Below are 22,591 nucleotides of genomic sequence, written 5' to 3'. Positions count from 1 at the left end.
TACTAAATAGTTACTTTTATTCCCTTGTCCTCATTTTTCTTTATAAGATATGTGTAACACACCGACTTACTGTGACCTAGGAAAGGCTGCCAAGGATGTCTTCAACAAAGGATATGGTAAGTATGCTATTGTGAATTGCCAATTTGGGGGTAAGCATTAGTACTGAATGCCTACTATATGGGAGAGACTGTGCTTAGTAGAATGAGGTTAAGTCAGCATTAATCTATTTTACAAGATTTAAGGGGATCACCATTAGCAGGTTACTAGACTTCTGTTTTTAGAGGTAGAGTCCCACAGGCATTAAAAGCTGTTGTGTACATTAACACATACATAGCATTTGTGTATTTAATATTATCTGTTGGGTGAAATCATATAAATCTGTAATATGTGTGCCTCCTTTGGTTAGCCCTGGGGACAGCTAACGTAGGGGGTGTAGTTTTTCACGAGGGTGAAGACACAGCTTTTGACTTCTTTGGAGGAACATACAGTGTTTGAAAGCAAGTGGACATTTAGTTTTAAAAATTTAGTCTTTGCATTTTTAATTTTTTGTGCTGTACACATTTGATTTTTTATTAACTAGTAATGTTAATTATATATTTTAAGCTTGTATATATATATCTGCATAATTTCTAATAATTTTGGTTCTTAAAATAGTACATATTCCTTTCATCCATTTGTTTTTTTAACTTATATTTTCAAAATATGTCTTTATTATTTTGAGGGACTTAAAAATTAAACTTAAGTTATTTTGTTATAATTCAATTCCTTGTGGAACTCTCACCTAACAAGAATACTGAGTATTTTCCATGGAATGTACTATGGACTATTTTCATAATTTCTAAGTTGCAAAGACTGGAGTGCATGTCACATTTTGTACATTAATGTGTATTTCTGTGTGTGTCTAGGATTTGGCATGGTCAAAATAGATCTGAGAACCAAGTCATGTAGTGGAGTGGTAAGTACTTAATATATATATATATTTTTTCAATCAATTAATTAATTATATTTTTGGCTGCGTTGGGCCTTCGTTGCTGCACGCAGGCTTTCTCTAGTTGTGGCAAGCGGGGCTGCTCTTTGTTGCGGTGCACGGGCTCCTCGTTGCGGTGGCTTCTCTTGTTGCAGAGCACAGGCTCTAGGTGCACGGGCTTCAGTAGTTGTGGCTCGCGGGCTCTAGAGCGCAGGCTCAGTAGTTGTGGTGCATGGGCTTAGTTGCTCTGTGGCATGTGGGGTCTTCCTGGACCAGGGATCAAACCCATGTCCCCTGTATTGGCAGGTGGATTCTCAACCACTGCACCACCAGGGAAGGCCCTTAATATATTTTTAATAGATGTAGCATAATTAAGTTAAAGAAACCTGTTTAAAAATCATTGTTTAGTCAAGTTACTTGAAACGGCATACTTTTGGTGCTATGCTTTCTTCCCTACAGCTTTGTCCTGCTCTCAGATTTCAGTGAGCTGCCCAGCCACTTGAGCCCAAGGACAGTCAGATTGAATTTGGGGGGAGACCCTTTGTGTTTGTCATAATAAGAGTATTCTGAGTCTTATTCTCAGAAGATACAGAATATATGTATACATATGTATGTATATATATATATATTTTTGACCCATGCCATATCTTTATATGTATACATATGTATGTGTATATATATATATATTTTTGACCCATGCCATATCTTTATATGTATACATATGTATGTGTATATATATATATTTTTTTGACCCATGCCATATCTTTATACTTCCATGAATATGTATATGGACACTAAAATCTTTGCTTCCCTTGTATTGGGTTCATGCAAATTTTGTTGCCCTTTTACAAAAACAAATTAATTTTAGTCTCTGTCCCTTCATGATTAGTTGAAACAAATGTAGAAATGCATGTAGAAGATTAGTCTACAGTTTTTATTAATGTTCATAAAGTCTTTTTTACTGGAAGTTAAGAATATGGTAAAGGATATATCAGTGTATTACCAAAGCGTCACTGACCAGAGCTTTCTTTAAGTAAGTCTCAGCAAATAGATCAACTTTACCCTCACCTTATTCTCTGATTTCTCTTTATTGGCTGCATCTTTTTTGTTTGGTATTTACCTATTCAAACCAGCGCAAATTTTATTTCTGGATATAATGATTAAATTAGAAGGGCAAGAAGCATGTGGAGTATTTATGGTACTTTGTCTTATGCTTCATATAGTCCTGGTTTGTCACTATGATTCTTTCCCTGGGTTTTCTAGTAGTGAATAAATATGTATGCAACTCCCCTACTAGGATGGGATTTTGTTATATCATCTATTAAATTAGAAAAGTTATACTCATTTTGATTAGTACTTCAGAATTTGCTCAAGGTAGGTTTGTCTTGCAAAAATCAACAACTAAAATTTTATCTCCCTTTCATGCTGCTGTTGTGTGTGAATATTCATTCAGATGGTAAGAGAAACAGTGTATTTGTGTGCTTGTTTTTATGGCTGCTTTTGTTCTCTGGTACTGATTCAGGGTAAATTTCATCCACTGCTCCAAATTTTCTGATCGTATCTTGGTATTTTTATGATATGCCATCTATAACAGTAACATTTTCATGATTGTTTTGTTGCATACTAGCATTTAATGCAGAACCGTAGATGTTATGTGCATGTTATAAATATATTTTGCACTGTTTGAGCTAATTATGAAATTAGACAAAAACTGAAGCAATTGTGAGCCTGGAACTCAACTTAGGAAAGTTCTAGCCTTTTCTTTGAGATTTGTACCTCTGGCATTTTAGATTTTTGACAGAGCTTCAGACTAAGAAATGATGATGATAAGAAAGAAATATAGACTAAATACTCTTTTACCTTTATTTTTTGCACCAAAATTAAGGTTTATATTTGCTATACTTGCAAGTTTATGAAAGGTAAATGTGAAAAATGAAACACTAGGTAGCTGGATCTACTAAAAGAAAGTGATGTGAACTATTAAACGTGACTAGCATTTTATCGTGTTTTACCAAGGCCTTGCCCTTAGTGTGCAGTGTGATATTCTCTTTGAAAACTTTCTGCGTGGTGTAGATAAACAGATCACAGTTTCCCAGTTGTTTCATCAGCCTGTAGAACGAGCGTTAGAGGGCAGGGTTGGCAGGGTTTCTTTACTGTTGGCAGTATTTCAGAAATGTTCTTTAAAAACAGGGCCAATCAGAAACGTTTTTTCTTGACAGTTCATAGATTGACAGTGACAGGTGTTGACTGTTTGCTTCCCCTAGAAGGAGATCTATTTCTAATGCTTATTGTCATATGACTGAGGGACACCTAACTGGGAGGAGGATATATTTTAAGGCATTCATAGTAACTGTTTGACAGGGAAGAGGGATAAGTTACAACATTCCATTTTCTTGTGAAAAATGGGTACTTTCAATTATTGAAATTGTGTACGCTGATAGTCTTATGGATAGTTTTGTGGACAAAAGCAATAAAGTTTTTATAACAGTGTGAATGTACTTAATGCCAGTGAACTGTACACATAAATATGGTTAAAATGATAAATTTTATGTTAAGTGTATTTCACCACAATAAAAATAAGGCTTTTTAATGCATTAAAGTTCTGGCCCTATTAAAAGGGGGCAATCTAGGGCTTCTAGTGTTTGGGGATTTTTAAGGACTTTAAAGTTAACTAATAGTTCACAAGGTACGATAGAGAACTGATAGTCTTTTTCGTGTCATGAAAGTACATATTTAAGATTCAATATTTTTGTCTTTTTAGAAAAGGCATTTATTTTCAGTAAAGATATTTTTCTTTTAAAAGAGAGATTCCCATTTAGTAAGAGAGTATATGGCACAGAAATATCAGTAAGAGAGGTGGAGTAATGGGAAGATGCAAGACTGGTTAAAATATTTAGAGACTGGAAAGAAGGAAGGAAAGCAGGAAATAAGTTGCTGCAGAGTAGGGCTGTGGTAAAAAGTAAGTTGTGTTGGTTTCTGTTACATTGAACATTACTTTCTGGAATGAATATTTTCTATCTCATAAGCTGATTTTAAAGTAATTATTTTTTCTTACCAGGAATTTTCTACTTCTGGTCATGCTTACACTGATACAGGGAAAGCATCAGGCAACCTAGAGACCAAATACAAGATTTGTAACTATGGACTGACCTTCACCCAAAAGTGGAACACAGACAATACTCTTGGGACAGAAGTCTCTTTGGAGAATAAGGTAAGAGAGCGTTGGAAGATATTTGTAGGGTAAAATTATCTTGGGGATAAAATGATGAACAAATCCCAAATATAATTTGAGATCTTGCAACCCTGTCTAGTTTTCGTATTTTTTTCTCTGCATGTGGCCTTCTTTGGTATGTTTTATGTTTCTAGAAAGTAAGGTTTTGTTGCTGTGTACGTAATTATGATATCTTTTGTTCTGACCAGTTCTATAATACTTATTGTTACACAGCTGAGCCTCTCCTGAGTAGACCAAGCTATTTGTAGTGATCTAATTTAATTTTGTTTTGTAATCATTGCAAAATTGACTCCACAGAAAAATGTTTCTAAAATTCTTTAATGTTTTCAAAGAGAAAATGTTTCAGCAGTTGTCAAGTGCCTGCTACATTCAGGGCACTAGTTTTTGAAGTATGTTTATTTGCACATTACCATATATAGATAATGCATATGTATACATAGCTGAATAAATTACTTAGGTTGGCTTGTTAAATGTCCAGTTACAATAATTTCAAGAGAGTATCACAGTTATTTTGTTGTATTGGGATTTTCTGGTTTTGTACTCTAATTTACATTATTGGCTATAACAGGATTTGACCTGTATGTTTTAGCCTTTTTTTGGGTGAGAGAATCATGATGAAGCCTGGGGGTGAGGGGAGTGGGATAGGGGGCAGGGAAGGAAGAAGAGGAAATTTATTAAATCATTTAATATTTGGCTTTCTTTAATGACTTTCTTATTTGTTAGGAAGTTAGAGAAAACTTTAGAATTGGTTTTTCAAGTCAAGAAAAGAATCAAAAATTGCTGATTGTTAATTTGAAATCTTTATTTTTCAGTTGGCTGAAGGGTTGAAACTGACTCTTGATACCATATTTGTACCGAACACAGGGTAATTATCCCAACCCCATTTTCTGAAATGGTCTTGTGGCTTGAAGGGATAGAGGGGCCTAGGGCAGGGAACTGCAGGAGGAGCTCTGGAGGTGAGGGGCACAGAGACCTGTGTGTGCAGGAGGGAGGGAGGGACCCTCGCTGAGGACACTCCCTATGTGACACTCAAAGAGGCACCTAGTAGAAAAAACGTAGGAGCTAGAGGGGTCTGAGACGAGATATTTTTTAAGCTGTCCTGAAGATTCACGGATGTGATGTCTTGCTGAGAAGTTAACATCTTAAGAGAAGAGTGTAGTCTCCTGGCACCAGAACACTGCAAAGAATAGTTCCGCTTACTTGATTTCTTAGCCTTTATAAATCCCCCAACTTCTCTGACTCAGTTTTTTCATCTGAAAAATGGGGATTATGTTGTTTCCTACCTGCCTCTCTCTAAAGGACAGGTGCTCGATGGGGGCCACGTGGCATTTCTCCTCCACTGTAACAGCAGGCGTGTCCTTCCTGCTACACACCTGTGTTGTCTTCAGGACAAGCACAGGACTATTAAGAACTGATTTCGTGTTTTCAGTATTGTCCTTCAAAAATGTACACTTCTGTTCCATCCATCTAACATTGTCCAGGGAGAAAACACTGGCCTAAGGAAAATAAATATGCTTATTAAAAAAAAAAGTACACTTCTCTCTGTGACAGGTTAATAGTTTAGAAGTTTGTCGGGCATTACCTTTTGTAGCATTTGGAAACATTTAAAGAAATTTGGTTTCTTATATGTCTGTATACATATACATTCAGATTATTAATTTGGTACTGAAATACCTTACACCTTTTTATACTTATGCTTTCATGAAATTAATCATGAAATACCCTATCATTTGAACTTACAGTGAGGAATAGGTAAAAAATAGTATATATATTTCTAATCCTAACAAAATTACATTTGTAGAGCTGTCATTTGAAACATTTTTACTGTATATGGGCCACCTGCCAAAACAGTATTTACATTATGGGAGAGGAGGGATCTTACTCTAAAAATTTCTGGACAGCAGTGAAAACTTGTGCTGTTTTCATTTGGTTTTTTTTACAGAAAGAAGAGTGGGAAATTGAAGGCCTCCTATAAACGGGATTGTTTCAGTCTTGGCAGTAATGTTGATATAGATTTTTCTGGACCAACCATCTATGGCTGGGCTGTGTTGGCCATTGAAGGTTGGCTTGCTGGCTATCAGATGAGTTTTGATACAGCCAAATCCAAACTGTCACAGAATAATTTCGCCCTGGGTTACAAGGCTGCAGACTTCCAGCTGCACACTCACGTGTGAGTATTCACGGTTCAGAGTTCCTCCTTTAGTGCCGGCACAGTCGCCCAGAGGATGGTAGCCATTAGCATGTGGAGAAGGTTGGAAGGGGTGGTGCTGGCATGACGTCATGCCTTGGTGGACATCCAGCTACACTGTGCCGCTCGTAGTCGGCAAAGCACTGCAGAGTTAGTGCACTTGGCGCTGGTGTTGTGCTGCTGGCAGTTGCTGGCCTCTGAGCCTGTACCCCAGCCACTGGGATGGAGAGGGCCCGGGGCAGGGGTCACCTCCTGATAGAAGGGATCCTTTGGAGGCGTTCCTGCTTCCTCTGGTTCCCTGTTCATCTTGTCAGTTTCTAGAAGCAGGTCTGTTAGGATCATGAACAACCCCCTAATTGATCTGAGCGTCCTGGAGCATCCCCAGTGTAATTCTCTGGAGGTTTTCAGGTACCCTGGTCAGAACCAGTTACCTGGGTTGTATTCAGAAGTAGCAGAAGTCCTCAGAGCAGTCCTGGGTTCAAGTCTGTAGGCTGCAGCCTGTTGGTTACATGAATTTGAACTTTTAAACTGTATTTTATGTCTTGGCCTACTGGGCACTGCTACTGTCCCAGGAAGAAAAGCAAAGGATCAGCTCTGTGTTTTTGAAGTGTTACAGATTGCTTTCCACTAGACAGTCTGTTCCACTTAAATAAAGTCGCTAGTGGTGTAGAAAGAGGCATTGAAATTGATGAAACAGTATTATGAAAACTCAGGGACTGACTGCTGAGGTGCTCTGAAGCAATACGTCGTGTACTTCCCTGGGGCCATGCACTGTAGCTATTGTCTGGAGGGTGCTTTCTAATGCTAAGATTGTGTTTTGAGTGAAATCCAGAATTGGCTTGTACTACTATATATTTTTTTTTGCAGAATCTTTATATAACTCTACTTTGAAGTTTCTAAATACTGTGAACATGTCAGAGACATACAGATCATACTTACTTGAGGTGTCTGCCTTTGTGCATAATTGAATTGTGTCTAAGAAATTCATGTCTTGTGGAGGAGCCAAGTAAATGAGTCAGATGTTACTGTGCTTTAATTAGGTGGCTATAAATCACATAACCGGTTTGTTTGGAAGTCTGTTGTGCTAGAAGTCTGCTGAAGTCTGTAGCTGTAAAATAAGACCCGATTTAGTTAGTCTTAGAATTTGTTTCCATATTGTAACAAACTAGATATTTATGACTTTTCTTACGCTGTGAAAACAGGAACGATGGCACTGAATTTGGAGGGTCGATCTACCAGAAGGTGAACGAGAAGATTGAAACATCAATAAACCTCGCGTGGACGGCTGGCAGTAACAACACCCGTTTCGGCATCGCCGCTAAGTACAAGCTGGACTGTAGAACTTCTCTATGTGTAAGAATGTGCTGCAGATTGGGTCTGCTCTTAGGGTTTCGTCTAAGTCGTAAATGGATGCTGTGATGTGGTTGTAGTTTGCATGTTCTTTATTAACTTTGAGCTACTCATTGTGTAGTGAAAAGAGCATATACCTGAAGTCAGGAACTGTGGGTTCTAATCTTAGTTCCTTCTGTATTTGTTGTCTGACCTAAAGTCATTTTATCTCTTTGGCCTCAAAATTTTCTTATCTGTAAGTTCCTGGGTTTCAATTACTATTCCTGTTGCCATTGGTAATTCTTGTTAATAACACTAATTGAGCTCTTAAATTTCAGGTCCTATGCTAAGACTTTATGTGTATTATCTCATTTAACCCTCACAACTAATTATTGGATGAGTAGTATTACCCTCATCTGCATTTTATAGATGAGGGAGCTGAGACTTAGAGAGGTCAGGTAACTTGCCCAAGGTCACACAATAAGAGACAGGTGCCAAGATTTGATCCCAGATCTGGCTCTCACCAGAGTTCATGCTCATACCATTGTCGGAGGCTGTAAAACTGGTAACTCAAAAGAATTCAGTTCACAGGAGGGATGTTTGGCTGCACAATGTTTTAAAATTTTGCTCGAGGCCTTTAAGCATGCATTCTCAAGGTCCCCTCTGTCCTCTACTGACTTCTTAAAAGATTTATCTTTTATTAATTAAGTTTTCAGTTTTACTAATTCTGGATTGGTCCTAAGGTGTTTCAGCTTTGGAAATCTGATGCATGGAGTGGTTATGTTGGACTTACATATTATGAAATTGATTGTTTTCTAACTGTTTCTATTTCATCTCCTAATCTTAGGCTAAAGTGAATAATGCCAGCCTGATTGGACTGGGTTATACTCAGACCCTTCGACCAGGTGAGTAAAGGAGTGAATAACTGTGGGCTTGGGGTAGAAGGTGATTGAGGAATAATGAAAAGAACCTACAGACAACCTGCAATCACTTTAGGTTGATTCAGACCGTTTTGTAACATTTGGTTGTTCAAAGTAAAACAGATTAAGCACTTTTGTTTAAAAAAATATTTTTGTACAGTAAGTTCCCTACATATAAACGAGTTCCGTTCCAAGAGCGCGTTTGTAAGTCCAATTTGTTCGTAAGTCCAACAGAGTTAGCCTAGGTACCCAGCTAACACAATTGGCTATATAGTACTGTATTGTAATAGGTTTATAATACTTTTCACACAAATAATACATAAAAAAACAAGCACAACAAATAAAACATTTTTAATCTTTCAGTACACTACCTTAAAAAGTACAGTAGTCCAGTACAACAACTGGCACACAGGGGCTGGCATCGAGTGGACAGGCAAGAAGAGTTACTGACTGGAGGAGGGAGAGGAGGTGGGAGATGGTAGAGCTGAAGGGTCGTCAGCAACAGGAGATGGAGCGCAAGCTGCCATTTCACTCATGGCTGACGCTGATGGCACAGGTTCTGGCTCCTTGCTGGATTCAATTCTGTCTACCCTCTTGAAGAGACGATCTAGTGATGTCTGGGTAGTACTGTACCAGCTACATCACCACTGCTTTTATGCTTGCTTCTGGACATCCTGGGCTTGAAACAGAGATACCGTACTACTGTATTCTATACAGTACTGTACAGTAAACTACACAAAAGCACAACCACTTGTAGAGGATGCACACATGTGACCATGTTTGCCAGACACGTGAACTAACTTCCATGACTGGACGTGTGAACACACGTTCGCATCTTTGAAAGTTCACAGCTTGGAGGTTTGTATATAGGGGACTTACTGTATTCCTAATAATAACTTGGTTACTGTGGCTTGTGAGTTTGGTTGATCACTCATCATTCTTAACCGTGAACTCCAAATAAAGTGTGCCATGACTGTGCTTTGCAGATCAGGTGGCTGTGGATAACCTGGCATCGAGTTAGTAAGAGGTAATCTCATAGCCAGCTGTAACCCATGCCATTGATTCCACCCATTGTTTCTAGGAAATGCAGATCTGATTGTAATGCTTGTTACAAGTGATTGTGGTGTTTGCTTCTTCCTAGGAGTGAAACTGACCCTGTCAGCTCTAATCGATGGAAAGAACTTCAATGCAGGAGGGCACAAGGTCGGGCTGGGATTTGAACTAGAAGCTTAATGTGGTTTTGAATAGAGCATCAGCTTTGTCCCTGGAGGTGAAGAGAAGTCAACCCACTATGTTTTGGCCTTAAAATTCTTCTGTGAGATTTCAAAGGTGTGAACTTCTTATTCTTCCAAAGAATTGTAATCCTCCTCACACAGAAGCCTAGATATCGAGTCCAGCCTAAGGGAGGTGTGCCTGAAGGCATGCCCGGAAGTTGTCATGTTCGTGCCACGTTTCAGTTCAGTTCTGCAGTGTTATTTTCAATGTGTTGCTCAGCGACAGTGTAGTGTCATGTTACAAAGGAGATGACCCGACCCTCCAGTTGTCCATCACGTCCTGCATGTCCCACACCACTTTTTCATGACCTTGTAATATATCGGTCTCTGCGGTAGTGGAATCTTTCGTTTTGCATCAGAGTAAAATAAAATAAACCCATCACATTTGGAACATAATTGGTCATCTCACTTGCCAGTGCTGGTTTCTTATATTTGGCGTGATTGATTTTGTTGTGAAAAGCACTCACCCGTGGGATGTGTGTCTGAATCGTCTGTGCTGCCGCCCGTCCCCGCTCTCCTGCTGCTCTTCTGCGGTCAGGCCGCGTTGTCAGACGGCGCGCTTTGTTCTGGGGGTTAGAAGCACATCTGCCGAGGTCCTTGCCACCTGTTGCAGTGTGAGAGACTGTATCCTGTTGGTAGTTTTGTAAAGCTGCTGAGGGACAGTGAGCGTGTGAGTGGATGAAAAGAGGGCAAAGGAAAGAGGACAACTGGGGGAAATGCTGCCAGGGAGAGGCTGGTGGGAGGGGCCACAGCTGGATGGGGTGCATCCATGGCCCCCCCGGGCCTCAGGACAACGCTTTTGATGACTAGATGTAGAAGAGTGATGGCCAGAGGATGGAAATACCAGTTTAGAAAAGAAATGAGTAGACTATGATGTCTTCAGGGCTTACTGGTAAATCATCTTTCTAAGAGTAGAGCTCCTTTTGAAAATCTTTTTTTTTTTTTAACAAAATATGTGCTGGTTGCTACAGATTCAGTCAATGTAGACATAAATAAAAGTGAAAATTCCCATTCCTCTCTCCAGTCCCTCCTTCTTCCACTGCCACTAATAGTTTGACATGTGTCCTTGCGATATTTTTCAGTGTCTTTAGAGATTATATAAATATCTATCTATCTATATAAAATGTTAAAATGCATATCTTGTCTTGCAACATACTTACAAAGTTAACAGCAGAGTCCTCTGTTTGTATAAATATCCCTCATATTTTTAATTTTTGCACTTTTGTATAAATGTGGCATTTGTTTATTCCGCTTTTTCCTATATCCAGTCTGCTTTACAGAGAGCGCTGCCTTGAGTATCTCTGTCCGTTTATCTTTCTCCACTTCCGTGCGTATTCCCATGGCAGCACTGCCCAGTAGAACTTGCTGTGATGATGAAAATGAGGTATGTCTGCACTGTCCCACACGGCAGCCACTAGCCACGCGAAGCTGTTGAGCACTTGAAATGTAAGTAGGTCAGTGGAAGAACTCAGTTTTTAATTCTGTTTCATTTAAATTACTTTTAAAATTGAATAGCCACATGTACAGTAGGGGCTGTTGTATGGGAGGTGCAGGTCTACAGGATCGGTTTCTGGAAGTGAGATTGCTGAGTCATAGGTTGTGCACATTAGATAAGTAGTACAAAATCGCCCTTCAGAAATTTTGTGCCAATCTGTTTCTACCAGTGGTGGTGAAGAGTACCCATTTCCCCATATCCGCAAAAACGCTGAATGTTATCAGACTTCAAGATTTTTACCAGTTTTAGAGGTGAAAAATGATACCTTGCTTTAATTGCATCGCCCTAATGGCCAGTGAGATAGAGCTGTTTTCGTATGTTTACTAATCATTTATAATTCTCTGATTTGCCTATTCAAGTTCCTTGCTCAGCTTCCAAATGAGTCATCTTAAAAACAACTGGACATGATTGCTTTTGGAAAATTTCCGTGCTGCAAGGTATTTCCCTACCACCACCAAAGATTATCTTTACTAGAATCCAAATTCCAACCACCACTTCTTATGTCAGAAGATATCTGTGATACCAGCCACATGATACAGTTTTATCTTCTCACTGTCTTTGTGGGTTGAGCCACCATTACAGGAGATTAAGTATAACAGAAAAGGAAAAGGGAGTGAGGGGCGTAAACAACAAATTCATTGTGTTGTTGACACCTGTATCTTACAGGCAGAACTCTGTGCAGACTGAACGGGGATGGGATGCTGAGCTGGGCTGGCAGCTGCACCGGGAGCTCCTCGGGTTAGAGGGGTGTGGCTGTGGACGTGTCTCTTCAGTCTGGTGGTGTTTAGGGGCGGTGGACGGAAATGGGGCTGGGGCATGAGGAGGTGCAAGGAAATGCTGCTGAGATACTCCCCTAATAACTGCTTCGTTACTTACCTGTGAGGTTCGCTGTACTTACGGCCTGAGTTAGATGGGAAGGAGATTGCTGTAGGTCGGTGCTTTATCCTTCCTTGTGCTTTCCCTTTAAGTGACGTGTTCTTACAGAGCTAAAGAGCCATACTTTGTGTTGATCCAATAACCCAGACATGAGCGTAGGGACGTGAAGTTCAGCCTTTATTCCGCAGTTTTACTGACTCGTATTGCTGGCTGGGCTGTGTTCTGAGTACCCTCGTCATTACATTGTAGCAGAAAGGAAAGCACATTTCTTGAGCTTCTGTGCCAGGCCCTGTCCTGGTCACCTACGTGACGTAATCTGCTGGCTGCTCACACAAACAGCTTGGAGTGCAGTCGCCCGGGAGTGGAAGCCATGCCAGGGGTCCTGGGACAGAGGTCTTCCTTGTGGTTTCGCATGTGGAAATTCTCAGTACTAGCTCTTCTCTCCTGTAAAATGCACCTGAGCAATTGCCCCCTCCGCTGCCGCCTCCGTCTCTCCAGTTCAGCCTTGTAACTCCTGTGGCCGCTCATTTATTTGATTTTATTTAATTTGAAAAATGGATCCATTCAGGACCCTGCTGGGATCCTCATTCTTGAGCCTTACCCTCAAGGTAGCTTATTTGCCCTTCAGTGCAGCCTGGGAGCAGAGGACCAACATTCTGGTTTAGACACATCTTATGTCAGGTGGTTCTTTGATTCGGTGGCTGCATGCCTGGGAATTTGCCTTAAGGAAATCATCAGAGATGCACACAGATTGATGTACAAGGTTTCTAACTGCAGTGTTCTTTATAATAGAGACATTCATAACTGTTCAAATGGGGATGATGAAATGAACGGGGAATGATGGTATGTCTCTCCATTAAGTGGAATATTACTCAGCCATTAAAAATCATGTTTTTGAGGAGTAAGAATCATTGAGGATTGTTCACAATGTTACACAGAGAAAGCGAGGTAAAAAACTAATCTGTTCTATTTAAGAAAAATGTTTATGCAAATATAGGAGAAAATACTCCAGAATATTAATGTTCATTACCTCAGGAAGGTGGAATCATAACTAATTTTTATTTGTTTTATGTTTTACTACAATTTTTCTGGTTTTCTAAAGTGAATTTGTTATTTCTGTAACCAGGGGCAAGCTCTTCTAATCAATGTTATTGTGAAAAAGGCAGAGGGCTCCTCGCGGGCCACAGCAGGCAGCGTATCTGGCAGTGGTGAGTGCGTTCAGGGCTCAGCAGAGGACGCGCCCCCCGGTCCCAGGGTCCGCGAGGCTGGCCATCAGCGAAGGCAGGAAACACCAGAGGCTCCTGCTTGCTCCCCTTGGGAAAGTTACCCAGACAGAGACATTGAGCAACGTGTTGGTGTTGCTCGTGATGAGAAACTCATAGGCATGAGGTTTTTATTAGATTTTGTAAGAAGAGGTGGAAGTTCACACACCATATTTTAAATATTAATTCCCTCTGCAAGAGACTGTGCGTCGCTAATCCATCATCATAGTCTGAGCATAACTGCTCAAAGGGCAGAGGGCAGTCAATGTCCTGAAGCTTCATTTAGTTATTACTAAGTGTCTGTGCTTGGAAGCTCACTGCCAACTTGGCCAGGCTCAGGTTCTAGAACCTGGGACAGAAGGAGCCCTGAGAGAGAGCCGGGGCTGTTTGTGGGCGCCCCCTCTGTGTTCTCTGCACGCACATGCACGTGGAGCCCCCTTTCCCTTTAAGCCCACAGCTCTGTGTGCTCTTGGGTCAGTTCCCTCGGCCTCTTCCCCTTTAGAAACAGCACCCCTGTTCTTTTTTCTTTTTTTTCTAACATCTTTATTGGAGTATAATTGCTTTACAGTGGTGTGTTAGTTTCTGCTTTATAACAAAGTGAATCAGCTATACATATACATATATCCCCATATCTCCTCCCTCTTGCGTCTCCCTCCCTCCCACCCTCCCTATCGCACCCCTCTAGGTGGTCACAGAGCACCGAGCTGATCTCCCTGTGCTGTGTGGCTGCTTCCCACTAGCTATCTACCTTACATTTGGTAGTGTATGTATGTTCATGCCTCTGTCTCGCTTTGTCACAGCTTACCCTTCCCCCTCCCCATATCCTCTAGTAGGTCTGTGCCTTTATTCCTGTCTTGCCCCTAGGTTCTTCATGACCTTTTTTTTTTTTCCCTTAGATTCCATATATACGTGTTAGCATACGGTATTTGTTTTTCTCTTTCTGACTTCACTCTGTATTACAGACTCTAGGTCCATCCACCTCATTACAAGTAACTCAATTTAGTTTCTTTTTATGGCTGAGTAATATTCCATTATATATATGTGCCACATCTTCTTTATCCATTCATCTGTTGATGGACATTTAGGTTGCTTCCATGTCTGGGCTATTGTAAATAGAGCCGCAACGAACATCGTGGTACATGACTCTTTTTGAATTACGGTTTTCTCAGGGTATATGCCCAGTAATGGGATTGCTGGGTCATATGATAGTTTTTAAGGAACCTCCATACTGTTCTCCATAGTGGCTGTATCAATTTACATTCCCACCAACAGTGCAAGAGGGTTCCCTTTTCTCCACACCCTCTCCAGCATTTATTGTTTGTAGATATTTTGATGATGGCCATTCTGACCCGTGTGACTCATTGTAGTTTTTTTTTTGTTTTTTTTTTTGCGGTACGCGGGCCTCTCACTGTCGTGGCCTCTCCCGTTGCAGAGCACAGGCTCCGGACGCGCAGGCTTAGCAGCCATGGCTCACAGGCCCAGCTGCTCCACGGCATGTGGGATCCTCCCGGACTGGGGCACAAACCCGTGTCCCCTGCATCGGCAGGCGGACTCTCAACCACTGCGCCACCAGGGAAGCCCTCATTGTAGTTTTGATTTGCATTTCTCTAATGATTAACGATTTTGAGCATTCTTTCATGTGTGTGTTGGCAATCTGTATATCTTCTTTGGAGAAATGTCTACTTAATTTGTATGGAAACACAAAAGACCCTGAATAGCCAAAGCAATCTTGAGAATGAAAAACGGAGCTGGAGGAATCAGACTCCCTGACTTCAGACTATACTACAAAGCTACAAGACAGTGGTACTGGCACAAAAACAGAAATATAGGTCAGTGGAACGGGATAGAAAGCCCAGAGATAAACCCACGCACATATGGTCACCTTATCTTTGATAAAGGAGGCAAGAATATACAATGGAGAAAAGACAGCCTCTTCAATAAGTGGTGCTGGGAAACCTTGACAGGTACATGTAAAAGTATGAAATTAGAACACTCCCTAACACCATACACAAAAGTAAACTCAAAATGGATTAAAGACCTAAATGTAAGGCCAGACAGTATAAAATTCTTAGAGGAAAACATAGGCAGAACACTCTATGCCATAAATCACAGCAAGATCCCTTTTGACCCACCTCCTAGAGAAATGGAAATAAAAATAAACAAATGGGACCTAATGAAACTTCAAAGCTTTTGTACAGCAAAGGAAACCATAAACAAGACCAAAAGACAACCCTCAGAATGGGAGAAAATATTTGCAAATGAAGCAACTGACAAAGGATTAATCTCCAAAATTTACAAGCAGCTCATGCAGCTCAATATCAAAAAAACAACCCAATCCAAAAATGGGCAGAAGACCCCTGTTCTTTTGCCCTCCACTTAAACTTGACGTTCAGGTTCTGCCCTCAGCCTTGGTTATTCTCTACCTCGATGCCCTGGGGGTATGTTGGAGTGAGGAGCTTTTTCGAATGCCCTGGCCTGTCCTCAGTGTAAGGGCAACAGCTCCGTCCTCCCTCCCTGGGGCTGTGAACAGATTGCGGGTCAGGACAAGGTGGCTTCGTCCTCACCACTGTGAGTGCTACCTGACACTAGCTCGGGGCGACAGTGACAGCAGTGTTGGGCCGGGCTGCCCAGCCTGGGTGGCACGGAGGAGAGGGGTGCTTGTGCTCCGACCGGTCTTTCTCCCCAGTGCAGCAATCAGACACACTCACTCCCTCGGGAGTATAAAATATAAGGGCACAGAGAGTCCGGAGTGTGATGCTGACAGTGGCCCATCACACGGAGACGTCCGGCATATTCACGCCTGCAGTGTGCGCTTTTAACCCGCCCTCCCCCGGAGCGATGGCCAGGCAAGCTCCCGGCTGGCGGAGAGTGGGGCGTGTGCCCTTTCCACGGCCTCGAGCTGCTTCTCATCCCTCACCGCCCACCGCGCCCATCTTCCTGCCTGGACTGCTGAGCCTCTCCCGACCTTTCCTGCAAGCGGCCTGTCAGACGCCTCTTCTCCGCTATTCTGCCGGCATCTAAAAGGTGCCATTTCCCAATAGAACCAGTGCTCTCGCTGCCACTCTGCGCTGGGAGTCTTCGCCAAATTTCTGCCTCTTCCGTGAAAGCTTCCCTTCCCCAGCCTCTAGAAACAGCCCCCACTCCCCCGCTCCGGCGGCTGCAGTCACACCCTACGGCAGATTTCCTTTCCCAACTGCCCCTGAAGATGATCTCCCAGAGACCGATCCTTCTGTCCTCCTAGCCTTCTGTCCTCTTACCCTCTGTCCTCTTACCCTCTGTCTTATCCTTCTGTCCCCTTACCCTCTGTCCTCTTATCCTCTGTCCTCTTACCCTCTGTCCTCTTACTCTCTGTCCTCTTCGCCTTCTGTCCTCTTACCCTGTGTCCTCTTACCCTCTGTCCTCTTACCCTTCTGTCCTCTTACCCTCTGTCCTCTTACTCTCTATCCTCTTACCCTCTGTCCTCTTATCCTTATGTCCTCTTACCCTCTGTCCTCTTATCCTCTGTCCTGTTTGCCTTCTGTCCTTACCCTCTGTCCCCTTACCCTCTGTCCTCTTACCCTCTGTCCTCTTATCCTCTGTCCTGTTTGCCTTCTGTCCTCTTACCCTCTGTCCCCTTACACTCTGTTCTCTTATCCTCTGTCCTGTTTGCCTTCTGTCCTTACCCTCTGTCCCCTTACCCTCTGTCCCCTTACCCTCTGTCCTCTTACCCTCTGTTCTCTTATCCTCTGTCCTGTTTGCCTTCTGTCCTTACCCTCTGTCCCCTTACCCTCTGTCCCCTTACCCTCTGTCCCCTTACCCTCTGTCCTCGTACTCTTCTGTCCTCTTACCCTGTCACCTAGCGTCTTGTGGCCAGGTCAGCACATGGCACATGATGGGCATACAGTGGTCGTTTACTGAGTGAAGAAAGTGAGCCGTCAGGCGGGTGGGCCTGGTTTGGAGTTTCTGCATCCGGATTGAGGTCCTACTTTGGCTGGTACTCATAGTTACCTTTTGCCATCAAAGCAGCACAGGTAATTCCTGACATTTCTAGGAATTCTTTGAATTATGACCTAATGAACATTCCATGAGGTGACTTCATTGCTGCAATTTAAAAAGTTCTGGAAAGAGGGCCATGACCGCAATTACATCTGACCCCACTAGGTGCCGCTGCTGTCGCTGCTCATGGAAGATGTTTGGCCCGGAGGTGGGGTCCCTGCCTTCTGTCCTGGAGGTCAGTCTGTCTCCTTTCTTTTGACCTCCTCCCTCCCTTCCCCAACACGTCCCAACTCATAGTTTGGAATCTACATTTCGGGTTTGGTTTAACCTCTGAATTTCAGGCCTTGGGGAGCAGGCAGCAAATCCATCCTGCTCTGGCTCTGTTGATGGTCTCATTTTGTTCCAGGCAGTGGAGTTGCTCACCCTTACTGAGTCTGAAATTCCCTACTTAAAATCAGATTTAATTCCTCGTGTTTCTCTATAAAAACAGTCAGAATAACCCTCTCACCCTTTTTCCTGGGCTTCCTTTCCAAGGTCTTAATCGTGTTCCTTCTCTGACCCTTCCTCTCTTGGCCATGGCACCGTCCTTTATCTAGAGACCACATTTGTGGACACGGTCTGACAGCCGCTGAACCGGAGGAGACGATCCAGTCAGGCCTGGGGCCGCTCTGTCCTGTTACCATTGGGCTGCCTGAACTTTTTCTCATCCCGTGCCTCAGTTTCCCCAGTGGCTGGCCAGCTCCAGGTTTCAAAGGCCAATGTTTCAAAAGGAATGGTGGTGGGGTGACGGAGTGTAGGTGATTTTTTTCTTAACACGTTTCGGGGGCGTTTCATTGTCTTTTCAGTAATAAAGGATGATGCACTGTAAAGGTATTTAGGAAGGTGACAGTCCGAGAACAGAGTTACATCCCCTCGTGAGAGTTTAACCACATTCCACCGGCGTCCCCAAGCCTGCAGAGAAGCCATTCTCCACGTTCTTTAGCCTCTAGTTTTGCCTCGCTCAGCTAACCGCGGTTAATCTACTCCTTTTCTTTTCTTTCTTTCTTTTTTTTTTTTGCGGTACGCGGGCCTCTCACTGTCGTGGCCTCTCCCGTTGCGGAGCACAGGCTCCGGACACGCAGGCTCAGTGGCCATGGCTCACGGGCCCAGCCGCTCTGCGGCATGTGGGATCTTCCCGGACCGGGGCACGAACCCGTGTTCCCTGCATCGGCAGGCGGACTCTCAACCACTGCGCCACCAGGGAAGCCCAATCTACTCTTTTTCTTCATCACCTAATTCAGTGCTGCCCTTTGAGCACTCCTGTGGGAAATCATCCTTGAAAAGTGGAAGAACAGGCCCCTGTTTACGGAGCCCTACTGTGGGCCAGGCCCGGAGCAGCCCCTCTCCTGCCACTGTCCCAGGGACCCTCACGGCCCGTGTGGTCCCATTGCCCCGTGAGGAACGTGCGCCCCGGTGCCCCCCGAAGAACCTGGAGGCAGTGGGCGGGGCGGCCTGCACACAGCCTCCTGTGAGGCCCCGCAGAGCCTGTGTAATCTCCCTCAGGCGCCCTTTTCCTGCCTCCCTCTGTACTTGAATAAGCTCGCTGATGCCACAGATCTTTACAGTCTCCCATTTTCTGAGGGATGAGATGGTTTTAAATCTCTACTGTGCAGCTTATTCTGAGGAGACAGGGAGATTGATTCTTTAAATTATCTTCTAGAAAATGAACAAATGTGTTTATATATTTGCTCAGGAGGTCAGTTCATTTGGAAAAGCAGAGAATGAAGTACAAGAACCTTGTCCTGGAGCTCGAGCTCCTTCTGCAGCCTGTGCTGCATGCAGGCTCTGCCCCAAGGGGAGGCCGTGTCCCCAGGCGCTCCTGAGCTGCACGCCGCTGTCTCTGCACAGTGCAGTGTCTGGTGACAGAGTCACAGTAAGGTGCCACGGATGCGGGAGGGTCCCTTGTCCGAGGAGTGTTTGTTTGCATTTTTAGAGGAAGAGGCTGATTAACTCAATGGAAAGACTATCAGGCGTCCCCTCCCCTCGGGGGGAATCCCTCCTCTGCCCTCATCCCAGTCACGTAACAGGCAGGGAGGGGCAGCGGGGAAGGCTTGTCTCTGCACACAGCTTAGTCATTGCCTAGTCTCAGTGTTGTGTTCTGAAAAGATGCTTGATATGATTTCAGTTTTCTTAAATTTACTGTGAATTGATCTGTGGCCTAGCATGTGATCTATCCTGGAGACTGTTACATGTGCACTGGAAAATGGTGTGTATTCTGCTGCTTTGGGATAGAATGTTTTATAAAGAGCAATGGACTGGCCTGAAGGCCAGTGTTTCTGGACTGATTTTCCGTCTGGATGATCTCTCCATTGACGTCAGTTAGGTGTTCGAGTCCCCTGCAAATATTGTGTTACTGTCAGTTCCTCCCTTTCTGTTTGTTAATATTTGCACTGTGGATTTAGGTGCGCCTATGTTGGGTGCATATATACTTACAATGGTTATATCTTCTTGGATTGACCTTGGATTAGTCCCTTGATCATTATGTAATGTCCTTGTCTTCTGTTACAGTCTTTGTTTCCATTTGTATGGAATATCTTTCTCCATCCTTTCAGTTTAAGTCTGTGTCTCTAGATCTTAAATGATTCTCTTGTAGGCAGTCACTGAGGGCCCAGTGTGGGTGTGACCTTTGTCCCACTTCACATCCAGGGCCTCTGCCACCCTGGCTGCGGGGCTGAGACAGCAGCCTTTCTCCCAGGACACAGCTTGCAGACTGCCACTGTGTCGTGCTGTTATTTTTCTTACAAAGTTTAGGAGGAAAGAGAACTTCTTGAATGCATGGTTTTAACAAAAGCAGGGACATGAAAGGCTTAAAATGCCATTTAAAAATCAGGGTGGGCAGGTTTCTTTGTTGGATAACTGTTTACACCTGGCCAGCTCTCCTCACCTCTTACCTTTCCGGCTCCAGAAGGAGATGGACTCCTGCTGCAGAGACTGGACGAGTTTCCTTCTGAAGCTCCTGATGCTTCACGGAGCTGGGTTTTTGAGCTGCTTGAGCAAGAAGGGAGATAGGACGTGCATTCCTGCTGGGTCCTCAGCTCTGGACGTGTGAGCTGTGGCCCCAACTCCCCTGAGTCTGACTGACTTAAGAGCGAAGCGGGAAGACCGAGCAGAGTGTGACAGTCCCTTTAACAAAGGTCCCATGGGGGACCAGCTCTCCTGGCGGACGGCTCATCACCAAAGGCTCAGTGTGTGTGAACGCACGGCAATTTCGGGATGCCGGGCTGTGCGGGCCATTCTTTCCTTTTCTCCCTCATGTGTATTTTCTGCACAGACATGTACTTGTAGTAAAATAAGAGAAAAAAAGGTATTTGAAAAATAGAAGTAAACAAATTATAGCTTTTATTTTTGTGGAAACTCAATAAGAAACATTATATAGGCATTTAGAAAAAGACTTCAGAGGCAAAACTTTTGAGGGGCATGTTTTTATTATAAATGTAATATGTTTGATTAATGAAAAATCACAATGAAGTACCGAGAAAATGTTTGTCAATATAAAAGTTTTAGCAGCATTTCCATAGTTTCAGGCTCTAGCATTAGTCACGCTTCCTCCCGCTATCGAAAAAGAAGACGCCAGTGGGGCTCCAGCAGAACATCGTGCTGCTCCACTTAGTGAAGGCCTCAAGGAAGTCAAGTCCAGTGTATTGTCTAACAGCTCAGCCCTCCCCACTCCTGAGCTTCCAGAATGTCAGAGCACTTGCCTCCGTGTCTGAGGTTAGAGGTCCATCCTTCAGGCTGCAGGGGAGGAGGGGGTGGAAATTCAAACTGGACTTGATATGTAGTGCTCGGTCACACGTCCTCGCCGCTGTACCTTCTCTACACTGACAACAACGAAGGGCCAAGATCTGGCACGGGGCAGCAGTGGCAGCGTGGTGGCGGGGAGGGGGACCGGAAGTGGGACGTGCACACACGCGGGGGGCTGGTGCCTCACCATACACCCTGCTCCAGGGCAGCTCAGAGCATGGTGGTCCTGCCGCATCCCAGGCTAATGGTAGGATTAGTGAGAAGGGGAGACAAACAGTATGAAAATATAATACTGGCAAACTATTCCCCTGCTTCTTTGGTACTTTCCAAACTTCTCTGATCAAAAAAGGATAAGGGAAGCACACCATTAAAAAATTACAGTTTTAAGTATTTACAGAAGCAATTATGATATATTACATAATCAATACACAGTATATGAACAAATTCTTCAGTGAAAGCACTTGTGAACTCCTGTTCCAGTATTCAGTAGCACACTGACACACATACACCTTCCCAAATGGGTATCATCCATCCTGTATCTCACAGTATATTAAATGGGAAAAAAATACCATTTTCCAATCTACACTTTCCTTTTCAAAGGTTCTTAAAATTTGCCACTGAAATCAGTATGTACAAAGATTTGTTGAATATCGAATTCTAGGCAAGTGTCTCCACTCCCATTTCGAGTATGTCTGAAATAGCACTACCTATTATTCTATGTATACCATATATATTTAATATATAAGTAACCGCACCATGTTATGTCACCACGATACCAGTTTAGTGCACATGATTATGTACAGTAGTCAAGTTAGCTCTGGAGGACGACTCTACACCTAGGTGGACGGTGTGGTTTGGAACATCACAGAGGGTCGTGGAGGCGCTGGCGGGAGACAGCACACAGCGCCCACACGCAGCCCGGCCCATCCCTTGTTTACCGGCTGGAAGAGGACCGGTCACACGAACGGAAGGATCCCGTACACGAGCACAGCCATGACAGCAGCACTGAACAGCCCTGCTACAGGCACGGTCACGAACCAGGCCACAAAGATGTTCCGGAAGAGGCGCCAGTCCACGGCCTTCCGCGAGCGAATCCAGCCCACGGCCACCACCGAACCGACCTGGAGGGGCACAGGCGTTTCAGAGTCAAACCAGAGGCGAGACACAGTCTACACACTCGACCGATGTTAACTGGCTAATTTCAGAAATAAACTACATCACAGGATTCCCAATTCTTTCCCCTAAATTGGGTAAAAGCTTTTAAAAATACTTTTTAGATTTTAGGTACAATTA

General features: G+C 43.5%; 3 protein-coding genes and 1 long non-coding RNA gene across 15 annotated transcripts in view; 2 read left to right on the top strand and 2 right to left on the bottom strand.

Moving 5' to 3' along the window:
- VDAC3 (voltage dependent anion channel 3) overlaps nt 1-10,306 on the top strand; it is an 81,924-nt gene extending 71,618 nt beyond the window's left edge. For 4 of the 5 annotated variants that reach the window (XM_049704211.1, XM_012538786.3, XM_033415436.2 and 1 more), the window contains exons 2-9: nt 48-116; nt 906-955; nt 4,026-4,178; nt 5,012-5,064; nt 6,142-6,369; nt 7,590-7,740; nt 8,564-8,621; nt 9,778-10,306. In XM_049704211.1, coding sequence (XP_049560168.1) covers nt 50-116; nt 906-955; nt 4,026-4,178; nt 5,012-5,064; nt 6,142-6,369; nt 7,590-7,740; nt 8,564-8,621; nt 9,778-9,869 — 852 coding nt within the window. In that variant the 5' untranslated portion in view covers nt 48-49 and the 3' untranslated portion in view covers nt 9,870-10,306. The remainder of the gene's footprint in view (nt 1-47; nt 117-905; nt 956-4,025; nt 4,179-5,011; nt 5,065-6,141; nt 6,370-7,589; nt 7,741-8,563; nt 8,622-9,777) is intronic. The other variant, XM_049704210.1, reaches the window with a different exon arrangement.
- The window catches only part of PLAT (plasminogen activator, tissue type), a 249,087-nt gene that overhangs the window by 189,764 nt on the left and 36,732 nt on the right, over nt 1-22,591 (bottom strand). The gene's annotated exons all lie outside the window — the stretch shown is intronic.
- Nucleotides 17,364-21,842, top strand: LOC125962818 (uncharacterized). The gene is made up of 2 exons (XR_007474576.1): nt 17,364-17,753; nt 20,463-21,842. It is a non-coding gene; the product is annotated as an uncharacterized LOC125962818 (long non-coding RNA).
- SLC20A2 (solute carrier family 20 member 2) overlaps nt 20,876-22,591 on the bottom strand; it is a 104,445-nt gene continuing 102,729 nt past the window's right edge. For all 8 annotated transcript variants that reach the window (XM_033415402.2, XM_049704194.1, XM_033415404.2 and 5 more), the window contains one exon: nt 20,876-22,419. In XM_033415402.2, coding sequence (XP_033271293.1) covers nt 22,255-22,419 — 165 coding nt within the window. In that variant the 3' untranslated portion in view covers nt 20,876-22,254. The remainder of the gene's footprint in view (nt 22,420-22,591) is intronic.

This window comes from Orcinus orca, chromosome 21, assembly GCF_937001465.1.
Source record: "Orcinus orca chromosome 21, mOrcOrc1.1, whole genome shotgun sequence".
NCBI classification, from domain to species: domain Eukaryota; kingdom Metazoa; phylum Chordata; class Mammalia; order Artiodactyla; family Delphinidae; genus Orcinus; species Orcinus orca.
This window is presented reverse-complemented; position numbering and strand designations above follow the sequence as displayed.